This window comes from Rhinopithecus bieti, unplaced genomic scaffold (genome assembly GCF_001698545.2).
Source record: "Rhinopithecus bieti isolate Rb0 unplaced genomic scaffold, ASM169854v2 scaffold_2408, whole genome shotgun sequence".
Classification (NCBI taxonomy): Eukaryota; Metazoa; Chordata; class Mammalia; order Primates; family Cercopithecidae; genus Rhinopithecus; species Rhinopithecus bieti.
The window spans coordinates 214,475-236,991 of NW_016803672.1; the positions used below are offsets into that span (position 1 = coordinate 214,475).

At 55.5% G+C, this 22,517-nt stretch overlaps 1 protein-coding gene across 1 annotated transcript; it reads right to left on the reverse strand.

The window, feature by feature from the left end:
* Positions 1 to 3,139: 3,139 nt before the first annotated feature.
* On the reverse strand, positions 3,140 to 21,899 carry RAC2 (Rac family small GTPase 2). The gene is made up of 7 exons (XM_017848156.1): positions 21,714 to 21,899; positions 19,219 to 19,290; positions 10,166 to 10,283; positions 9,312 to 9,374; positions 8,615 to 8,774; positions 4,541 to 4,673; positions 3,140 to 3,908 (listed from the first exon to the last, which is right to left on the reverse strand). The coding sequence occupies exons 1-6, from the start codon at positions 21,746 to 21,748 to the stop codon at positions 4,543 to 4,545; spliced, it is 579 nt and encodes a 192-aa protein (XP_017703645.1). The 5' UTR covers positions 21,749 to 21,899; the 3' UTR covers positions 3,140 to 3,908; positions 4,541 to 4,542.
* Between the last annotated feature and the right edge of the window lie 618 nt (positions 21,900 to 22,517).

A 22,517-nucleotide genomic window follows, 5' to 3' on the forward strand; every position in this document is an offset into this window, starting at 1 on the left:
GAAGGCAGGAGGCCAGTGAGGAGGCTGTGGCTACTGTCCAGGGGAGACATGGCAGGGGCTAGGTTAGGGAGCAGCCGTGGGGACAAGGGGTGGATTTAATAGATAGAAGCCAAATTGTCCAGGCTTGTGGCCAGTAAATGACAGGATGAAAGGATCGGGGGAGTTTGGGGGACCCCAGGCCTCTGCTTTGAAGAAAGGACAAGGAACAGCCAGTCTCTAGAATAGAGAACACCAGATGAAGTGGCCTCGCTTGGTAGGCACTTTCCTCAACCACCAGGCCATGATTTCATTGCAAGAAGGGCTGAGTGAGGCATGGAACCTGCTGCCAGCCCAGGCCTGGCACTAAGTGGGCACTTGGGAGGGGTTGTTGTCGCATGAGAGAGCAAACCATGGTGTCAGCTCCTGCCCACAACCAGCAGGTCTTCCTGTTTCAAAACAGGTTCTCACTAACTTCCTATAAGCTTTCTCTTTCCTATATGAGGGGCCTCCGTCCTCAGCCAATTTGCAGAGCAGAAACAAGTGGCTCACCCCATGCAGAGTGGCTGCTGGGAACAGTTATACAGTGGGAAGAGCACTGTGCTAGGAGCCCTACCGCCTCAGTGACAAATGCTGTCAGCTGACAGCAACAAAAGGCCTGACCAACGGTGACATAAATAATTAGGTGGGCCGGACGCGGTGGCTCAAGCCTGTAATCCCAGCACTTTGGGAGGCCGAGACGGGTGGATCACGAGGTCAGGAGATCGAGACCATCCTGGCTAACACGGTGAAACCCCGTCTCTACTAAAAAATACAAAAAACTAGCCGGGCGAGGTGGCGGGCGCCTGTAGTCCCAGCTACTCGGGAGGCTGAGGCAGGAGAATGGCGTGAACCCGGGAGGCGGAGCTTGCAGTGAGCTGAGATCTGGCCACTGCGCTCCAGCCTGGGCGACAGAGCAAGACTCTGTCTCAGAAAATAATAATAATAATAATAATAATAATAATTAATAATAATAATTAGGTGGTTTCATTTTCTTTAGTTCCCATAACAAGGCAGCTGTTAGCCTTGGTTCAGCTGCCCATTGCTGCTGCCAGGAACCAGGCTCTTTTTATATTTCTGCTCATCCACTCCCAGCATGGGGCCTTGTATCTTCATGTTTGTGGTTTCAAGCTCACAAGACAGCTGCTGCAGCTCCAGACATCCCATCAGTATTCAGTCCAGAGAAGGGGACAGAAAAGGGGCAGTGCCAGCTGGGCCCATCATTGTTTTATGGAAGAAAACAACTTTCACAGAAGCCGTCTCTCCAGCTGATTTTCATGTATGTCTTCTAGGCCAGAACTATGGGACCTGAAAACCCCAGTGACAAAACCAGCTGGGAAAACAAGTATTTTGTTGGTGTTAGGTACGTTGCTCCTGTGCACAAAACTAGGATTCTGTTAGCCAGGAGGATGGGAACAGAGGTAGAGGATGGGAAAGTACAGTATCTGCCTTGTCAATTTGAGCCAAATCCTGTGCCCTTCTTTTCCTCTTCTGCAAACTGTGGCTATGAGTACCTATCTTGGAAGGCTATTCAAACATTAAATAAGATAATATGTGCATGGAAGCCAAGACAATGAGCAAAGGAAGTTATTTACTGACATTATTATTGTATAGAAGCAAAGATTGTCTCTACTGGGGTAGAACTAATGGGCTGAACACACATGGAAGGAGATCCGGGCCCACCTTCGGCCTGCAGGGAAGTTCCAGGAGCAGAGGAAAGGGTTCAAGGAAAGGGGACCAGAATGTGCAAAGGCCTGAAATGAAAGAAGCATGAATGTGGGGTGGAAGAAATGAAAGTCCAGTCTGATGGTAGAGGCCTGAGTGCAATAAGAGTGGGAGGCAGAGGATGGCCAGGCCTTCAGAGCCATGGTTTGCTGCGGAGGCTCTGAAGTTTATCCTACGGCTCTGTGAAGAGGAGGGAGCAGAAAGAGGCTCTCCTCAGACTCTGGCCAACCTCAGGGGGTGCCTCGGGGATCTTAGATATCGAACATACTAGGGAGTGGGGTCCTGGCTGCCTGCATCTGTATTGTGCCATGGATGGGTGGGGTTTGGTATTTCATTTCTGTTTCAGAAGAGAAGTAACTTTAAAAACATCATGACTTTGTCTGAGCTGAAACTAAGAAAAGCAAAGGGGTTTCCCCTCTGCACCCAGTCCCTTTGAAGGGGGACTCCAGGAGGTGAGTGAGCTGGAGGGGGTCCTGCCTCAGAACATGGGGCACTTATGGGGACAGTGGGGTTGGCTGGGAGCTCTGGGAAAGCACAATGTGGAAACTCAAACATTTCATGGGCTAGAAACCGGGGTCTTCTGGGTTGTCAGGGGCAGCTTCTTAGATCTCTTAGCCTCTCTAGAGTGTCAGCCTCCTGAGGGCAGAGTCTTCTGGGCACCGCTGGATCTCCGGCACCTAGAACAGTGCCTGGCACAGAAGAGGTGCTCAATAAATGTGTCTTTGATGAATGAGTGAGAAGTTGAGATAGAGGAGAGTAATTGTCCGCAGGAGGGGGAGGTCTGGCACCTCCCCAGAACTTAGCAAGCCCTGTGATGGGACTGACTGTGCAGGCACTGTTGTGCTCACGTGTGAACTTCTTAAATCCTCACAACAACTCCGCCTCTCTTTTAAAGAAACTTCCCCTTTGCTTAGCACCTGTGGGGTCCAGCGCTGCTTCTTTTCACTGCTGAAATGAATACTTTCCCATGACCTCCAGTGGGGGAGGTTGAGGGTTTCTGGCCCAAATTCCCGCCAGGCTCTCAGCCCACTTTGTAACTCAGCCTCCCTCCCTGGTACACACGCTCTCACTGGGGTTGCCGCAGTTCTATTCTGGCATGGCGTCTGGTCCAGGCCTGGCCAATCAGAGCACAGCACCGCACCACTCTGACAAATATGATTGGTTGAAAGGGGGCCCAGGACCTAAGCTGGTCCAATCACAGTAAACCTTAGTTAGAACTTTGCCTGGGAGAGACAATTGCTCTTTTTGGCTGAACTTGAACTTGGAAGGATGAAGCCCTAAATCACCTGCCTGAGAATGAACCAGCCAGCAGAAGGTGGAGCCTAGAGCTAGACAAGCCTTGATGACATCATTTGAATCCCTTGATCAAGCTGCACCTGAAATTATGATATCTCCAAACTTGAATCAATAAATTTATTTTCTGCTTAAGCAGGTTGAGTTGGGTTTACTATTTGCAACAGCAAAAGTCCTGACTGGCAAGGTTTAAAAGTTTGAAGACTCTCACAGGTAAGTGCAGCTCAGGATCCTGTGAGTGGAGCAGAAAGTCTTAAGAAATGGCAGGGGCCAGTTGAACCCAGATTTTCCATTGGCTGAGCAGATACCCCCAGAGATGTAGAAAATTCGATTTGTTTTATGTTGTCCCAAAAGAGGAGAACTGAGGCCAGAGGAGCACACTTCTGAGACACTCATTTTTGCTGGATAGAGGAACTCTCTGAAAAGCAGGACCATCGATATTAGAGCAGCCAGCCTCAGGAGGGAGTAAGAGTCCCATCCCTGAAGGTACACAGTTGTGGTAGCAACCATCTGGCCTGCAGTTTCCAGAGGGGAGTCAGGCATGGGGTGGGACTGGAATGAACGGGTAGGTGCTTCCATATGCGGCAGCTGGTACTGATGGCAGGAACACGGGGGTGGCTTAATGGGTCCTGGGGCTCCTCTCTGGCCCTCAGGGAGGCAGGAGCATGAGGGGCTTGGAATGCAGCACCTGCAAATTCACACCTTCCTGGCCTCAGGAGGCCTCCAGTACAGAAAAGACCATCAATGAAGCTCTGCAGCCATCTGCTAAGAAACGCCACAGGGAGGGGACAGCGTGGCCAGTTGGGGTGCCATCAGGCTTTGGGTGGGGATCCTGGAGGATCAGACCCATCTAGGTGGGAGCGCTGGGGTGCAACCTGGAAGGAAGATAAGCAGGGAAAGAGAATTTGGGGACATGCAGAATCCAAAACTCTCGCCTTCTTGGCTCACAGCTCATTCCCACCTCCAGGCCTTTGCTCAAGGTTTGACTCCCAACAGGACTGCTAATGCTCTCTCCTCACCTCACCAGTCCTCTCTGTTCTTCTGGTCCCACACCTCCAGGAGGCCTTGTGGGCTGCCTCCAACTCATACGCACCCCACCATCTGCCCCCTAGGTCTCATAGCTCAGTCTCTCCCACCTCTACCCACATATGTGGGTGCAGGATCTCCCTGGCTCGACTGGGCTCTCCTAGGGCCAGGGACCAAGGCATCTTTTCCATCACCTCCTGCAGGAATGGGCAGAGTGGGAGCTCCGTGACACCCACTCCCTGGCCCGGGAGTAGGGGGTTACCAGGCATTCATTCATACCTTGGGCCTTGCCTCTGGACGATGAGCTCCAGAGAGTGAGACTGGCCCAGACAAATAACAAGTAGGCTGGGGAAACTGAGGCTACCTCCATACCCACCTTCTTTCTGTCCTGGCCTAAATGCCACTCACAGTGAATCAAAGGCCACTGCTCAGCCAGGGCCTGCTATGTGTGGGAGTTGGGCACTAGAGGGGGGACTCTTACCCCTAGAGGAGGCTACAGGCGCGCTTATGCTGCCGCGTGGGCTGAGGGCACAGCACGGCCCGGATTGCTTCGTCGAACACGGTTTTCAGGCCTCTCTGGGTGAGGGCAGAGCACTCCAGATATTTCACCGAGTCTGGTTGGGGAGATGGACAGGAGAGCCAAGGCTTAAGTCGGGAGGACTCTAGGCCAACACACCTCCTACGCCATAAGCTCCTCCCACGCCATATACCTCTCCCACGCCATACACCCCTCTCATGCCATACACCCCTCTCATGCCATACACCCCTCCCATGCCATACACCCCTCCCATGCCATACACCCCTCCCACGCCATACACCCCTCCCATGCCATACACCCCTCCCATGCCATACACCCATCTCACGCCATACAACCCCACCCACGATACAACCCCTCCCATGCCATACACCCCTCCCACGCCATACACCCCTCCCACGCCATACACCCCTCCCATGCCATACACCCCTCCCATGCCATACACCCCTCCCATGCCATACACCCCTTCCCAAGCCATACAACTGAACACCAGGCTCTGGGGGCCACCATCCAGATTCCAGTCCCAGTGGGGTCGCCTGGAGGCTGTCACCAGGAGCGGAGAGTTTAACGTCACCGTGCCTCAGTTTCCTCATGTCTGAAGTAGCGAGCTTGAGCTCAGTGAGAGACTAAGGCTTACAAGGCAGGGCTGTGTCTGTCTTGGACACATAGCCCTTAATCCATGGAAGGAAGGCGGTAATTTTGATGCTTTTCTGGGAAGGAAAGGGCTCAAGCATCAGTGGCCGAATCTCTGGGAGCCTCACCTTCTTCTAGAACATTGCCTTGCCCATCCCTCCAGGATTCTCCCAGGGTTGCAAATAACCCCCAGGAGGCCTGAAGCCCTCGTAGCCCCTCCCCAGGAACTTCCAAACATCATCAGCCCCTTCCTTAGCACCATCCCCGTCTTACAGACAAGGAAACAGTTCATGGAGAGTATGTGACTCATCCAAACTCACACGCTGGATGTATTCCCTCAACCTGGACACAGCTGGGGGCCTTCAGGGAGGAGTGGAATTGGACAACTCCTCTGTCCTCCCATGGGAGGCCCAGCCTTCTCCCACATGAAGACCTCTCGGGGCTGGAGCCCGGGGCACAGATGGGGAGAAAGGCTGGCCTAGTCCCCACCCCCAGGGACGATGTTCCATGACCTTCTGCAAACAGCCTGTGTGACTTCTCATGTCCATTTCAAGCTGCACAGTTTCCCTGAAGTGAAAAATGACAAAACCCCTTCTGCCGAGATGCATGCAGGCCTGGGGGCCAATGTCAGAACCAAGAGGAAGGAGGAGGGAGGGGAGGGGAACTCTGGGCCCTCTGCCAAAGTCTGCTTGCTTCTCTGTGGCAGGCAGGAAGGAAGGAGATGGACGCTGGTCACCACCTACTCTGTGCCAGGCACTGAGCTGGGCACTCCCAACAACACCAGGAAGAAACATTGTGATTTCCCACTTCACAGACCAGGAAACAGGCCCAGAGTGGGGAAGCCACGGCCCGAAGGCACAGAACTGGGAGGAGAAGTCGGGATGGCAGGAGGGGCAGCCCCCAGAATAGGGGAGCCCACTGAGGCCAGGTGCTGGGTAGAAAGGAAGGGTGGGGCAGGGACAAGGAACCTGAGGCTCAGAGAGGACATCACTGGCTCTGAGTCACATGCTGGGTGTCTCCCCTCTATCTGGAGGCATATACGCCCACCAGGGATCATGGGCAGTGGTTGTCATCGGGCTTGGCTGGCAAGAGCAGGGTGCCCTGAGCTCAGCCCAGAGTCTGGTCACCACCCCCTGTGTTGAGGAGGTGTCACTGGGCACGTGGCCACTGTCCCCTTATAAGGGACCACATCTGCATCCATTTCCCTCACATCCACCAACTGCCTTTTCCCTGGCACCTGGCCGCCACTCACACAGGACGAGGGTCCTGAGCTGGGGGGCCGGGGCTCACTTTGGCTCTGCCTCTGACTGCTCTAGGACTTTAGCCAGTTACCCCTCTCCAGGCCTCAGTCTCCCATCTGTCTAGGACTCATTGCCATACCATGGCTTGTCAAGCTGAGACAGGAGCAGGGGAGCCACAGAGAGGGCAAGGAGGGCAAGGGCGCTGTGGGGCAGTGGGGTGCAGGGAGGACAGACGGCCCTCAGCTTTGTGGCTTAGGGAGCTATTCCACCCCCTTTGGAATCTGGGCTCTGCTATGTCCTGGCTGGGTGGCTTTAAGCCAGCAACATGTCCCCCAGAGCCTGTTTCCCCTCTGTAAGTAGAGGTGACAAGAGCCCTTTGTCGTAGCTGCTGTGAGATGAAGTGGCACCTAGGAAGTGCTCAGTCCATGTCAGCTGTGATTATCAGCTGGGCTCAGGGCCACCCCCAAAACTTGTCATCCCAGGGCTGGGGAGCCCAGGTGGGCAGAGGCAGTTGCTGCCTCCCTCACTAGCCCTGCCAGTGCCCCCAGGACTCCCCCTAGGCCTGAGCTGGTCGAGGCACAGTCACCATCACTGCCCCTGCCCCAGCTCCATGCAGGGTCAGCCAGGGGAGATGGGCTAGAGGCTAAGGCAAGAGCTCTGGGTCACAACCTTATAGAGGAGAGAGGGCCTTTGGGGATTGTCCAGGTCAGCTTATGTGAAGAGGGAGACTGAGGCCCAGAGAGGGGCAACCACTAACCCAAGGTCACACAGTCAATCCGTGTCGAAGCCAGGACCAGAATCCAGGCCTCCAGCGCCCTCCGCATGATCCCAAAGCATCTGCTTTACAAAGGAGGGGTCAGTGACAACCAGGCCACCGGCTGGAAAGCTGCACCCTGAATAGAAGGAGTCCAGGACCAGAGGTTTGAGGGGTGTTGGTTGCTCAGAAAGAGAAGGCAGGGATGAATCCCTGATATTTAAAAGGAAAGACGAGCAGGCTGGGGAGCTGTGGCCCCAGGACAAGGGAAGGGAGCTAGTGTGTGAGCCATAGTCCGAGGCCCCTGAAGAAGATGGCCGTGTCACCACACTAGTCACAGGAGGAGGGAGGTGGCGGCTGCGGTTTCCCTTCCTGTGAAGAGATGTGAGTCTCCAGGGCCCTCCCAGTTCCGGCAGGGGGAGGAGTGGCGGGGCTGGGGCAGTGGGGCGGGAGGAGATCTAGCGGGTTCAATTCAGGGGTCAACCCCTGGATCTGCAGAGTCCTGTGGTGAGGCAGAGGGCACAGCCCATAGTGACCAAATCCAGCTGGCGGTCTTGGGCTTCCAGGCAAGGATCCCTGAGCTACAGAGACATTGGGACCTACCAGGGACAGGGACAGGAACAGAGCCAGCAGGCCTGGGTACCATGCATGAAGCCAGACCCATGGTCATCACCTCCCTGATGCAGGCAGCCCTGAGCCACTACAAAGAAGCACCCCCCAGCAGTGAACCTACAATTTGCTGTCCTTCCTTCAAATCTGGCTAGGCCACCCACTAGCTGGGTGACCTTGAGAACTGACTCTATTTCTCCAGCCCGGGGATTTGGAGGCAAAGAGGAGTTGAGCTGAGAAACCAAAGGGAGTAGGGAAAGGGAGGAGAGAAGGTGGTGGAAGGAAATGTGTCACCCTTCAGATCTAATGCGGGGCCACCCCCTGCAGGAAGCCTTCCCAGAACACCCAAGTTTGACTTGTCGCTTGTCCTCCAAGCAACCACAGCACCCCTACTCCATCTCTGCTTCTGCCTGCTCAAAGTGTACCTCCTTATTTTCAATATCTATTAATAGATACTACTACTACTACTACTACTAGGACGACTACTAGCTAACACAGAGTGCTTCCCACACACAGGTGCCGCCCTGGGAGCTCCACCTGGAATAACTCACTGAATTCCCCCAACCACCCCAGGAGGCAGGAGCTATCACTATCCCATGCTTTTCTGATCAGGAAACACAGGCAGAGACAGGCTACGTGACTCGCCCAAGGTCACCCAGCAAGTGCACAGCACAGCTAAGTTCGAACTGCATAGCCTGGCCCTGCAGCCCATATTTACACACCACGAGGCCAAGTCAGGGCTCCCCTGCAGCCAGTTCCCCTCTCTGAGTCTGAGGCCCGTACCAATCTCCTTGGCCAGTGCCAGGCCCTGCGGGTAGGTGATCGGAGCCAGCTTCTTCTCCTTCAGTTTCTCGATGGTGTCCTTGTCATCCCGCAGGTCCAGCTTGGTGCCCACCAGGATGATGGGTGTGCTGGGGCAGTGGTGCCGCACTTCCGGGAACCACTGGGCAGGTGGGTGGGGGGACACAAGATTGTATGGGTCAAGAGCGGGCACGAGGCTGTGCGGGAATCAGAGGGAGTATAAGGGTGTAGGGAAAGGAGGGGCACCAAGTTGCTAGAAGATCAGACGTGGGCATGAGGGTGAGGAGAGACGTGAGGTGGCACAGGGAAGGGAGGCCGCGAGGTTGTACAGGAAGGAGGGGGCGCATGATTGTAGAAAAGGAGGAGGCGAGGTTTTGTGCAGACATAAGAAGCAAACATGAGGTTATGTGACAATCGGAGGCGAACATGAGGTTGCGTAGGGAGGAGGAGGCCACAGCCACAGAAAGTGGGGGTATATAGCTAACTATCACTGCACCCCCACCCCAGACCCTCCAAATCTTACCCCTTCAGTCCCCCTGCCAGCCCTGGTTGGCACTGGGGACCCTCTCTGTATGCGGCCTCTGCTGCCCCAGGGACCAGTCTAGAGTCACCAGTTCCTCCCTCTGTCCCTCAGGGTTACCTGCCCCAGAGCCCCCAAGGCCCACCCTGTCCAACTCACCTTGGCGCGGACGTTCTCATAGGAGGCTGGGCTGACGAGGGAGAAGCAGATGAGGAAGACGTCCTGGGGACAGAGCAAGCGAGGGTTGCCAATGAGGAGGGCCCAGAGGTGTCCCACCATGGCAGTCACTGAGAGGTGGAGCCTGGGGGCTCCCTGAGGGTGGAGCAGCCCAGGGGACGCTGGGGACTTAGGATCTGGGCAGAGCAGAGTTACCCTTCTCGCCTTTACCATGAGGCTGCTGTTTGTTGGGATGCTTACTAAAGGTCAGGGCCTCTGCAAAGTGGTTATCCTCACATGTCACTCTGCAGCAAGCACTGCTGCTAGCCCCATTCCTCTGATGGGGAAAGTGAGGCTTCCAGAGGTTAAAGAGTTTGCCAGCGTGCACTCTGGTGAGGGGCGGATCTGGGATTCCAGAGTCCATACTCCAATCCATATACCATCCACATCTGCAGGCCTTAGCCGCCTCCCTGCACACCCTGGAGGAAGAGCGAGGACCCAGCAGCCACCTGCAGGCATCCTCCACCTCTCCCCTCCCCCAGCACTCCCAGGGCTCACCAACCTGGGGCCCTGTGCAGACTCTACCTGCCCCACCACTGGAAACAGGGGGTGCCAGAGCCCAGGAGGCAGTGGGGTGGGAAAACGGGCACATTGAGGACCGGGAACCAATGCAGGGCTCGGGGAGTGCGGGAGGAGGCCCTGCTCTGCCTGGGACATGCAAGGCAGGCAGACTCCCTGAGCTGGGCCTTCAGGGGAGAGGAAGGGTTTCCCAGGCTGAGCTGACTGGAAGGGCATCCCAAGCAGAGGGAACGGAGACAGCAAAGGTCAGGACTGCAAAGCGGGTGGGAGCAGCACACCGTCTGTGGGTAGGAGAGTGGCCGGAGACGGTCGTAGTCCTCCTGCCCAGCAGTGTCCCACAGCCCCAGGTTCACCGGCTTGCTGTCCACCATCACATTGGCTGAATAGTTGTCAAACCTATGGGGAGCAGTCAAGGCAGAGGTAAGGTCAGTCTCAAACCCCAGAACCTGGGGACTGTGGTCCAGCTCCGTGGCATTCCTCGGAGGTTGAGACCCAGAGACAGTCTGCAACTGGCCCAAAGTCACACAGCATTTGCAATTAGGTTTCTTTATCTGTTTCGTGACTGATTCACTATATTTTTTTAAAATGTAATACAAGTAAACAAGAAGAAATAAAGATTATCTCTGAATCCTTTTCCTACCCATACCTGTCCTTTGGAAAGGTGATTGAGGTTGTGTAAATTTTCCTCCAAGTCTTGATGCGAATAAACTTAACTCTCTCCCTATGCCGTCACTCAATGTTTGTTTTTTGGTTTTGGTTTTGGTTTTTGTTTTTTGAAATGGAGTCTCATTCTGTCGCCCAGGCTGGAGTGCCGTGGTGCAATCTCAGCTCACTGCAACCTCTGCCCCCTGGGTTCAAGTGATTCTCCTGCCTCAGCCTCCCGAGTAGCTGGGATTACAGGCGTGCACCACCATGCCCAGCTAATTTTTGTATTTTTAATAGAAACAGGGTTTCACCATGTTGACCAGGCTGGTCTTGAACTCCTGAACTTAAGTGATCCGCCCACCTCAGCCTCTCAAAGTGCTGGGATTACAGGCGTGAGCCACCGCGCCCAGCTTCAATATTTGTTGAATGAATGCTCATCCCCTCTCAGGCTGGGTCCCCCCAGAAGCAAACCCTGAGACAAGGAGGTGGTATGAGGGGTTTATTTGGGAAGTGACCCCAGGATGCTGCAGAAGGGGAGTGGGGAGGAATAAAGGAGGGGACAGTAGCTGACGCAGGGCAGGTGGTTGAGCTGTCATGGCTGTGGACCACTGCTGCTCAGTCCTGCTGGGGCCGCCCGGGAGACAGAACGGACTGTGCTCAGGGCGTCCCCAGAGGAGGCAGGAAGCTAGGGTGCTGTCATTCGTTTCCCACCTTCCAGGGAAAGAGGGTTGCTTCTGGGACCTTTCAGCCCACCCCAGAGTGTGTGTGAAAGCTATCAGTCACGGGCCACGGGAAGGGCCGTGGCACATAGTGGAAAGACATGTGCTGCCGAGGAGATAGCGTGGGGCACCGACCTTGACTCCCAACGTCTCCTGCCAGACCCAGAGAGCCCTGCAGGGCCATCGAACGAGCCTCCAGATGCATTTGCTGGGCACCTACTATGCATTGAGTGCAGAGCCAGCACTGGGGCCACCAAGGAGTACAAGCCTCATCCTGCCCCCACAGCTGGCAGGAGGCCAGACATGGGGTGAGGGGCCTGATAAACATCAGAGACTGGGAAGCCCAAAGAATGCTGGGAGGGCCATCCCAGGGCTCCAAGCTTGGAGTAGGGGAGGTTCGCAAGCCAGTTCTTGCTACACACATCCCCGCGAGGAAGGTGCTGGCTACCCACGCTGTGGAAGAGAAAACTGGGCTCAGAGAGATGCAGTGACTTGCCCAAGGCCACACAGCCAGTGAGTGACCAAACTAGGTAAGAAACCAGAAACCAGTGACCACGACCAGGGCTCACTGCCCCAGGCCACAGCTGTGCCTCCAGGAATGCCCTCACCGCCTGCCCCTGAGGGCTAGCAAATCACTCTCACTTTTCCTGCTGTGGTCACTCACACAGGCCCTGTGCCTCGTCTCCTGACCTGCTCCACTGAGATCTCTGGCTCCTCTGACTTCTCCTACTCCTCCCCTCGCACACCAGCCAAGCCTTTTCCCAGGAAAGGCTCACTCTGCCCACCTCCCTGTGCTGGTCCACACGAAGCCGATACCCACAATGACCTTCCCACCTTAGCTGTCCGTATGTTCTCACCAACCTGGCCTCTGGCCCCCACACCCTCTAGGCTGCCCACCCCTCCAAGCCTTTGCTCCTGTCTATACCTCCCTCTGGAATATTCTTCCACCCCCATTTCACTCCCACCTTCTATTCATGCTTCAAAACCCTGCCCAGTAAAGTCTTCCTCTCTGGCGAAGCTTCGTTGTCCTCCACCTGTACAGAGCTCATGGTTCCCTCTCTTGGGTGACTACTTTGCCTTGACCATGAGCAGGCACTTGGTGAGTCTCCGCCCCTCCAAGGGCTGTGGGCTCTGTGTGGGCCAGGCCGATGCCTGCTTATTTTCCACAGTCTCAGGCCTGGCACCCAGTGAATGCAGGTGGAAGGGAATTAAACCACAGTGAACTGAAACCCTTCAGATGCCACCTCCTCCAGGAAGTCCTCAGAGAACGCTACTCAATGTTAGGCTGCAGAAGCGCTAACACTTCAGAGTAACACCAAAGACACCTCTCCTGAGAGGAGCCCTCCACACCCCCAAAAAGTGGGCACCCCAGCCTTTTTAATACACTTTGCCTGTCCAGCCCTGGACAGAATTCCTGGTTACACCTCAGTTCCTCAAATGGCCCTGTTCCCGCCTGTCTGGAAAGTGCCTGCAAATAGTGGCCCCTGGCTTCCCACTCTCCTTCCTCTCTCCCTTCTCTTCCTCCCCACTGCCAGGTTGGCTGACTTTTCCTCATCCCTCCAGTCCCTGCTCAATGTTGCCTCTTCTAAAAAGCCTTTCCTGACCTCCAGCCATGTCAGGGCTACCACCCCACCTAAACCAGCACTCCTTGGGGAACTCAGCATCCCAGGTGGCAAGCACTAAGCCTGACTTGTTTGTCGCTGCACCCTGGGGCTGGCCCGGGGTCTGGTGCACAGCAGGTGCTGGTGTGCACCTACTCTGGGTACCACCTACACTGCTGTGGGATTTCAGGAAGAAGGTGCTGTCCAGGGACACACAGCGGGGCATGATGAGAAGAGCAGCGCCTGTGTTGTTTTTCCAGTTTTGACCAGAAACACACCTTTGGGAAATGCTTGGACACTCTCTCCTCTAACGCCCAGCCAAAATGCTGGTGCCAAGAAGCCCCCCCGGATTCCTCAAACCAAAGGCATCTGTCTCCTCTGGGTCATCCCTGGAATCTCAGGGCCACAGTGATGGGGAAAGAGCTGGGACCTTGAGAAGCACCAGCCACCTTCTCTGAGGCCAGTCAGGGGGCTGAGGGTCTTTGCATGTTAGGTCTTGAAGTCTCATGTGATCCAAGACAAAAGGATCTTAAGTTACTCCCATTAGACAGATGAGGAAACTGAGACCTGAAGAGGTCAAGGACCTTTCTTGTTGCGGGGGAACAAAGAGTTCCTTGTGAAGCCAGGACATCCTGGCTGTGTGACCCTGGGTGAGTGACCTAACTTCTCTGAGCCTCAATCTCTTTAATGTGGAGGGGAAAATACCTATTTCTCGGGGCCATTAGGAGAATCCAAAAAACAGAGGATGTTCAAGCCACAACACTGGGAGATGCTGAGAAGCTGAGCAGTCTCATTGTTCATGTCCCCAAATGCCCCTGCCACAGGGCCCCTCCCCAGAGGGCCAGAGTGACAGCTGCAGGGATGTGTCAATGGTGTGACACCCCTGAGGGTCCCCCTTACTTAAGAGACCCCAGGCAGCCGGGACCAGAGAGGAACCTTATGCACAGACCACCATGGCCAACCCTCACCCCATTTTCCGGATGAAGAAATTGAGGCTCGCAGAGAGGAAGGGACTTGCCCAAGATCTCCCAGCCAGTGAGTGGCAGAGCAAGGCTAGACCCTGTTACCCAATTCAGAAAAGCCCACATGGTAAGCGTCGCTGCTATTTCATGGCTGGAAACGGAACTGGAGACAGCAGAGACCGTGTTTTCATCCAGAGCCTGTAGAACTCTGAGGCCTGGCCCAGGACTGCAGTGGAGGAGGGGAATGGGGTAGGCGGAAGGGGCCCCAGCACCCAGGTACCACCTGACCACCACTGAAGCCCACCCCCAGGGAGGAAAGATGGTGCATTCAAGGAACCCAGCGACCACAGGGCACACATGGCTAGTGACTTGGGGGTGAGAACGGATTGACGTCAGAGGGGCATGGACCATCAGGTCTTTGTTCTCAGGGCAATGGGGAGCCACCAAGGGGCCAAACCAGGCAGAGGTGATGAGATCACATTTGCATTTAGAAAAGGTCCTGGCTGGGCGCGGTGGCTCACACCTGTAATCCCAGCACTTTGGGAGGCTGAGGCAGGTAGATCACGAGGTCAGGAGATTGAGACCATCCTGGCCAACATGGTGAAACCCCGTCTCCACTGAAAACACAAAAATTAGCTGGGCTTGGTGGTGCATGCCTGTAGTCCCAGCTACCTGGGAGGCTAAGGCAGGAGAATCGCTTGAACCCAGGAGGCAGAGGTTGCAGTAAGCTGAGATAGCACCACTGCAATCCAGCCTGGTGACACAGCAAGACTCCATCAAAAAAGAAAGGTAAAGAAAGAAAGGCAAAGAAAGGTAGAAAGAAAGATAGAAAGGTAGAAAGAAAGAAAGACGAAAGAAAGAGAGAGAGAGAGAGAGAGAGAGAGAAAGAAAGAAAGAAAGAAAGAAAGAAAGAAAGAAAGAAAGAAAGAGAGAGAGAGAGAGAGAGAGAGAGAGAGAAGGAAGGAAAGGAAAGGAAAGGAAAGGAAAGGAAAGGAAAGGAAAGGAAAGGAAAGGAAAGGAAAGGAAAGGAAAGGAAAGGAAAGGAAAGGAGAAAATAAAATAAAACAAAGGAAAGAAAAGAGAAAGAAAGAGTCCCACTTGGAGAAGTCTTAGGGAGGGGCCAGAGGGGAACAGAGGGGAAACTGGCACATCAGGCGGGATGGGAGGCCGTTACTGTGCTATTGGTTGAAAGATGAAAGCAGCCGGAGGTGTCACGGGGTGGGGAGAGGTGGAGCAGGAGGGAACAGAATACCCAACAGAAGGGGTGCCTGAGCTAAGGCTGAGGCTTGAGCCACTGGACATCATCAGGTACCCACACACACAGCGGCAGGAGCAGAGATAGGGCAGCCGAGAGGCCAGGCAGGAGAACCTGGTGGGGCCTGGCACACACAGCTGGGGAAGCTGATGTCATCCTGTCCACCAGAATCCCAGGCTGGATTAGCCAGTTTACCAAAGACAGGATTTCAAATGAAAGTGAAAATTAAGTGCCAAATGATTCAGCCTCAATTAGGAGCACACATTCTTCCATGCAGAGCTGTGCCCTGCCTGCCTCCCCGGGGCGGGGCCAGTCATGACGGAGCAACAGGAATGGGCCCATCTCTGTTCTAGAAACTGGCGCAATGGCAGGGAGCGAGGCAGATAAGGGTCCTGTCCTTAGGGAGCTTCCATCCAAGAGGAGGAGCGGCAGCAAAGGAGCAGCAAGATTAAGTTGGGGTGTGAGGGAGCCTATGAAGACAGCCGAGCAGGGTGGTGGGATGGAAAGATGGAGATGGCAGGGTGGAGGCGGGGAGCTGCTTTAGACAGGGGGTCAAGGAGGCGATGTCTAAGCCAGGAACTGAATGGCAGAAAGCAGGGAGGGTTCTGGGTGTCATAAAGGGGAGTGAAGAGGTTGGGGGGAGGTTCAGATCATCAAGGCAGTCCATGTACTTGGACTGAAGTTTACTTAAGGGGTGTCGTAAATGAGGCTGGGGAGAGGGAGGCTGTCGTTCACGGTTTGAATATCAAGATGAGTTTTAAGTGTGAAGGGAGCCACAGGAGAGATTTAGGCCAGGATAAGCTTCAGTCGTTTTGGGGGGGGCTCTTTTTTTTTTTTTTTTTTTTTTTGAGATAGGGTCTCACTTTGTTGCCCAGGCTGGAGTGCAGTAGCACAATCATAGCTCGATGCAGCCACACCCTCCTGGGCTCAAGTGAGCCTCCCACCTCAGCCTCCCAAGTAGCTGGGACTACAGGCACGCACCACCACACCCAGCTAATTTTTGTATTTTTTGTAGGGATGGGGTTTCTGCTCCATGTTGCCCAGGTTGGTCTCAAACTCCTGAGCTCAAGCGATCTGCCTGCCTTGGCCTCCCAAAGTGCTGGGATTACAGACATGAACCACCACGCCCAGCCTAACTTTCAGTTTTAAAAGCTCACCAGATTTTCCGTCGAGCATGGTTCTAAGGAGGTGAGGTGTAAGCGGGAGCCCTTCTATGTCACAGGCACTGGAGGGCACTGTCTTCCTGCCATGTTTCTATATCCCCAACACCTAACATGGGGCCATCCACAGAGCAGCTCAGGCTCCCCACCCGCGAAATGGGGGATTTGACACAAAGATCTCATAGGGCCCTGCCAGCTCCAATGCAGGGTCTATAAAACAGAGCAGGCGGCAAGAGCCAATCATGGTGCAGCCCCGCGAGCCCTGGCAACTGATTGGCTGCTCAGGAATGTGTCAGTTCCCAAGGTTGAGGTCCATCCCTTTGCTGCTAACTCCTCATGGCTGGCAGCAGCGGAGCCAGCTCTCAGGCTTATCTGATCTTGTATCTGCAGCACGGGCCTCCCCAAACCCCAGCAAACCTACCATCCCCAGTCCAGAAGCTCTCTCCACCTTAATCGGGTGCCAGAGATTTGGGGCTGCCTGTTTTTCTCAACCTACCCTCTCTCCCTCTTCCCCATCCAATGTCAAGGGCCCAGTGTGACTATTTTACCCTCCCTTCACAGGGGCACAGGCATTGGCAGTAGCAGGATCCTGCTCTGGGGTCTCGTCTGAGGCTGAGAAACTTTGTGCCTGAAGCCATAGGAGGGTGTGATGCAGGATCCACCATAGAACTTGTAAGACCCAGTGCAAAACGAAAGCACAGGGCCCGTGTTCAAAAATGATTAAGAATTTCAAGATGTAGACATCAGAGCATTAAACTAGGTGCAGGACCCTTCTGAGCATGAGGCCCTGTACAGTTGGACCGGTGGTCACATGCACGGAGCTGGCCCTAGTGGGATACTTTCACCCAATCCTTCAGAGAGTCTTGGGAAGGTAGGTCTGGTCAGGTCCGTTCCTCCAGCTTCTGTGATGTTGTCCAGGACAACAAAGTCCACTAGGGGCCATCAGGGATCAGGGGCATCCAGGCTGCTGAGAGCACCTGGCCGTAACCTGGCCTCAGCAGACTCAGCCATCCATCTCAACGCACAGGGGAGGCACCTGGGGAAGGAGCTTGGGACTCCCAAGCCTCTATCTCTTATAGAAAAGGAAATCAAGGCTCAGAGAGGGGAAGTGATTGGTCCAAGGTCCTTCAGTAAGTGGGTCCTTCAACCCAGCCAGGATGCACAAAGACGGGACAAGTTCTCAAGCCAGCATCCAGAGACCCAGGGACACAGGCAGTGACAACACACTGCCGGTGACCATGGCCTTGAGCAGGAGCCACCTCACCTAATTATGCCACCCTGCTCAGGTTTGCAGCCAGCCCTCCCTCGGTACTTAGAGGCACTTGTTAAAAGTTTAATGGTTGATGGTGAGTGGGCAGGAATCCTCATTCCCATTTTGTGTATAAGGACAGGACCAGAGAGGGGCACTCACCAGCATCAGGACTGAGCTGGGGCAAAATCGGCTTGCTAGGGTTTCCCTGCCCTCTCCTGGCTGCCTGCCTTCCTCTAGCCTGGGCCACAGTATCTAAGGCAGCTGAGCAGAGTGTCCCGGGAAGAGACAGCAGCAGAGAGAGCCCAGCCCACCCAAGTCTGGGGTTGGGGGTTGGGTAGTGAGGAATCCTCTGGGGCGGGTTGGAAGCATCTAGGCTCCAGGCTCTCTTCTCCCTTCTGCCTGCCCTCCTCTTCCTAGGAGAGCCTGATCCCTGCTCCTGAAAGGGGATTTCATTAAGATCAAGAAACGAGGGCCTCAGCGAGACTCTGCATGGACCTTGGCTCTGAAGCTGGACAGGACCGTGTAAGCCGGGGAAGCAAGCCTCTTAGTGGCTGTGAGGCTCAGCTTCCCCATGGGTGTCCTGTGCATGCTAATAGCCACCTCCCAGGGGGATCAAATGAGATCACATGTGTGTGACATCTTGTGCAGGGGCCAGCACGCAGCAGGCCTTTGCTAGATGGTGGCTATGACCGATCTTCCTATGGTCTTTCCCACAATGTTCAATTCAGGTCAACTCAAAACACATGTGTTATGTGTAAGATAATGCGTGTATTATGCCATGTAGAAGACACTGTGCTGAGACAATGGAAGACCACGAAGAGCTGGTCGTGGCTCCCTGACCTCCACAGGCTCATGGTCGTGGGAGAGATCAGATAAAGTCAGTCTGTGGAGTGGAGACCCCTTCGTGGTAGATCAGAAAGGCTTCCTGGAGGAAGGGGCACTGGAGCTTGGCCTGGAGGGTTTGGACAGGTGGATGTGGGGAGAAAAGGCACTATGGGGAGAGGGAACAGCTTGAGCAAAGGCCCTGGGGTAGAAATGTGCAGGGAGCTTGTGGCGAACAGTAGGGTCCGGAGGAGGCAGAGTGTGAAGCAAAGTAATGGGTGATAAGGCCAGGCGGGAGGTTGAGTGAAGGCCACCAGGAGCCTTGAGTGCCATGCTAGGGAGTTGGGGAAATGTCCTAGGAGAGATGGGGGCCCCTGAGGGCTGGCCAGGGAGGCGCTGGTGCCAACACACTCCCTCCACGTCCAATGGCAGCCCTGCCTCTGCATCCTGCAATAGAGCGCAGGGCCTCCCAAGCCAGCAGATGGCTCTGTTCTGCCCCCCAGCATGCCTTGTCCCCAGGTGTCCCTGCTCCTTGGGGTCAGGCCCTCTGGATCATCTCCTCCAGCAGCCTGCTTCTGCAGAAGCTCCTCTGTCAGCCCCTGCTCTTGCCCGAGCCAGCCCTCTCCTCCAGGTCCCTCTTCTTGGAGGCCCAGCCTAAAGGCCACCACCTCCTCCCTTCTACCCCTTCCCCTGCACCCCACCCCAGGTTCTGGGAGCCCCCAGCACTTCTCAGCACCAGTGCTGCCTTCCCGGCTGGACCGTCAGGCAGCTCCACCAGGCTGGAGGCTGTGGCTCTGGCATCACCCCATTGGGTGCCCACACAGGGTCTGGCCCACAGGAAGTGCCTGAAAGGTGGGTCGACTTGGTGACGGTCTCTCCCCTGTCCCAGCACCCTGCGTATCCCCAGGAACTCACACGGTGGGGATGTACTCTCCGGGGAAGGCGTTGGTGGTGTAGCTGATGAGAAGGCAGGTCTTGCCCACGGCCCTGAAAGACAGGAAGTGCGAGAGGGTGGCGGTCATGGGTTCTGCCGAAGACATGGGAGGTTTCTGCCTGGTCCTCTGCAAAGACCTCAGCATCCACCCGGCCTAGTCCTCTGGGCCTCTGTCTCCCCATGTGAGACGCCCCATGTCTGTGTTCTCACACTCGAGTCATGTGGATGTTTGTTAAAGTGAAGAGACTCTGGTTCAGCCCCAGAGACTCTGATCCACAGGTGTGCGCAGAGTTGGCAATCCGCTTTTCCCACATGCTTCTCCAGGGGCCAGTGATGTGGGACAGAGGGTGCCCAGCAGACTCAGGCAATGCTGAGAGGCCCTGGACGCCTGACCCAGGCTTCAAATCCCAGCTGTACCACCTACCAGTGGTATGATCTTGGACAAGTCACTTAACCTGCCTCTGCCTCAGTTTCTCCATCTAGAAAATAGAGATGAGCCCATCCTCATAGAAGTGTGCTGAGGAGTAAATCCAATGATGCCTATCAAAGCACTAAGCACAGGGCCTGACGCATGGCAGCAGCTGGTGGCTGCTAGGGAAGGCCTGACCCTGCTCTTCCCTCTCACCTCCCCATGGAGCAGATCAGTTACCGGGTCAGGGTTTGAGTCAGGGTGGTCTGGGTTCAAATCCTGTGAGACTTTGGGCAAATTACTTAACTTCCCTGAACTTTCATTTTCCCCCCTGTAAGATGGACCTATTAGGTTTGGTGAAAGGATGGAGAAGGCTGGATTAACCCCAGAGCTGGTACATAGGAAGGAAGTGATAACGCATGCCTACTCCACCCTCAGTATGCGAGGCTGGGAGTGGGCGCAGGTAGCTCAGCCGAAGCCCAGAGGCCAAGGGGCAGCTCTGGGCCTTCCCCTGCCCTGTGTGGTTTTGTCACTTCCTGCTCAGAGGAGACAGCTCATCCTCTCCTCTCTACCACTGCCCTCCCCTGGGCCTGCCACCGAGGTAATTTTGAATGACTGGAACGTTAACCCTTGACTTCCGCCCACCCCTCCTCTGATGAGATACAAAGCAGAAGTGAACAGGGCTGGGCGGGCATGGGCAGATAAGGAGCCATGCATCAGAATCAGCTGAGGCTAGCGGACAAATGAGCCCGCCCCCACCTAGATGGGTCAGGGCCAAAGTCGGGGCCACAGAGCCCAGGCCAGGAGAGCTGAGTCTCTCAAAGCTTTGGGCTGCTCCTCTGTAGAGTGGGAGGGCTGGACAGGAGGCCCCTTTCAGCTAGAACATGCTCCAGGGTGGACCTGTAGGCTGCACCCTATGACGTGGCTGCTGGCAGGCATGACAGATTGACAAATTGGACCTGTCCTTTTATTTTGTGTTTTTTAAGGGACAGCATCTTGCTCTGTCACCCGTGCTGGCTGCAATGGCACAATTATAGCTCACTGCAGCCTCAAACTCCTGGGCTCAGGTGATTCTCCCACCTCAGCCTCCTCAGTAGCTGGGACTACAGGTGCATGCCACCACACCTGGCTTTAAAAATTTTTTTTATAGACATGGTTCTCACTATGATGCTTAGGCTGGTCTCAAGCTCCTGGCCTTGAGCAGTCCTCCCATCTTGGCCTCTCAAAATGCTAGGACTACAGGCATGAGCCGCTGCACCTGGCCTGGACCTGACATTTTACAGATGAGGAAACTGAGGCTCCCAGAAGACAGAACAGCCTGAAGTCACTGGGATCTGACAACTGAGAAGGGTCTCAGCCCAGCCTGCCCCTCCCCTGCCGACCCCACAATCACCCTCCCATTCTTAGCCTCCTCCTTCCCTGTCTCTCAATATCCCCTTGCCCCTTCTGCTCCTCGCCCACATCCCCCACACATCCTCCCCAACCTGGCAGGCTGAGGGGAGGGGAGAGAAAGTGGAGGGGGTGCTAGGAGACACACACTATAAGCAAGACAGCCACTCAGCTTATCTCAGGCGACCCCACAGCATCTCTAGGGCATAGGCCTCCTCCCAGATGGCTAAGCTGAGGTGCTGTAACTTGCCCAAGGCCACACAGCAGCACCAAGCCAGTGACGACAGCCCAGGTCAGCCTGGGGACGAAGGCTGAATTTCAGGTTTCTCACTTCCCTCGTGCATCTACAGAGTAAAGACTGAGGCTTGCCTCTGTGGGAGACCTGCCCCCAGCTTTAGGGGTGCAGGTGAGGAGCCCTTGGCACTCTCACCCATAGTCCTGCACCCTCCACCCAGATGGCTCCCCGGGTGGGGTGGGGCTAAAGAGGTTGAAGCTGTCCTCAGCCCACCCTGGGGTGCTCCCTGTGGGCCCTAGGAAAAGAAGGAAGCGACCCCTCCAAGCTGCCTCCCAGGGACAGCTAGTTCTGCAGGACCAGGGGGCTTCCCCAGGGACACCAGGGCGGGAGGATCTCAGGGCATCGCAGTTGGGGGCTGTGAGGAAGTCCAGCCAGGTACCTACCCATCTCCCACCACCACACACTTGATGGCCTGCATCGTGTCCGGGGCCTGGAGAGTGTCGGTGGTGACAGCTCAGGGCCAGGCGCGTTTCTGCGGGCACAAGGGGTGTGGAGACTGGCGAGGCGCCTGCTGAGGAGCAGCAGTGGTGGGGCAGGAGGAAGCGGAAGGGGAACTTACTCAAGCTGCTGCCCCTACTGTCGGTCGTTTGCAGGGGGCGGAGCATGCGGTGTGGTAGAGCAGCTGGTGGGAGGGGATCTCAGGTGCTAGGCTGAGCCCTGGCCATCCCCACAGGCCCCCTGCATGGAGGCTCCAGCAGGAGACCTGGGGCCATCCGTGGTGGGAGGCTCACTTCCTGCCCATGAGGCAGGCCCAGAGGCCGTTCTGCAAGAACTGGAGGGTTCCAAGAATTCAGTGCACCTCAATTCTAAGCACAGCATTTAATGAGTGCCTGCTGTGTGCTAGGCACAGTACCAGGTGCTGGTGATCTCAGGATGCAAGAGACAGCTGGTCCCTGGAGTTTACACCCTTTGGAGAGGGGGAGGCACGACTTCATCATGGGAGATCATAAAACACACAGGAAGTGATTGGGGCAACAGGGAATCTACAGAAAGTACCTCAGGGTTACTGAGAGGGAGAGCTGGGGGCCTGCAAGCTAGCACTGGAGCTGGCTCTTGAAACGTGCACCCTGAAGAGGGAACTCCAGGTCGGGGGAGATTGCTTGAGCCAGGACCCAGAGGCTCCCCCTGGCAAGGGCCTGTGTGGGAGTCCCTGGGTGGGAGGATGTGGGGCGATGAGGCAGGAAGGG

Excerpts from the sequence above, each read along its gene's own strand:
- RAC2 (XM_017848156.1), bottom strand. The coding sequence starts at position 21,748 with ATGCAGGCCATCAAGTGTGTGGTGGTGGGAGATGG. Across the intron at positions 19,291-21,713 it reads TGTGTGGTGGTGGGAGATGG|GGCCGTGGGCAAGACCTGCC; the intron begins GTAGGTACCTGG and ends CCTGTCTTTCAG. Across the intron at positions 9,375-10,165 it reads CACTCTCCTACCCACAGACG|GACGTCTTCCTCATCTGCTT; the intron begins GTGTGCTGCTCC and ends CTCTGTCCCCAG.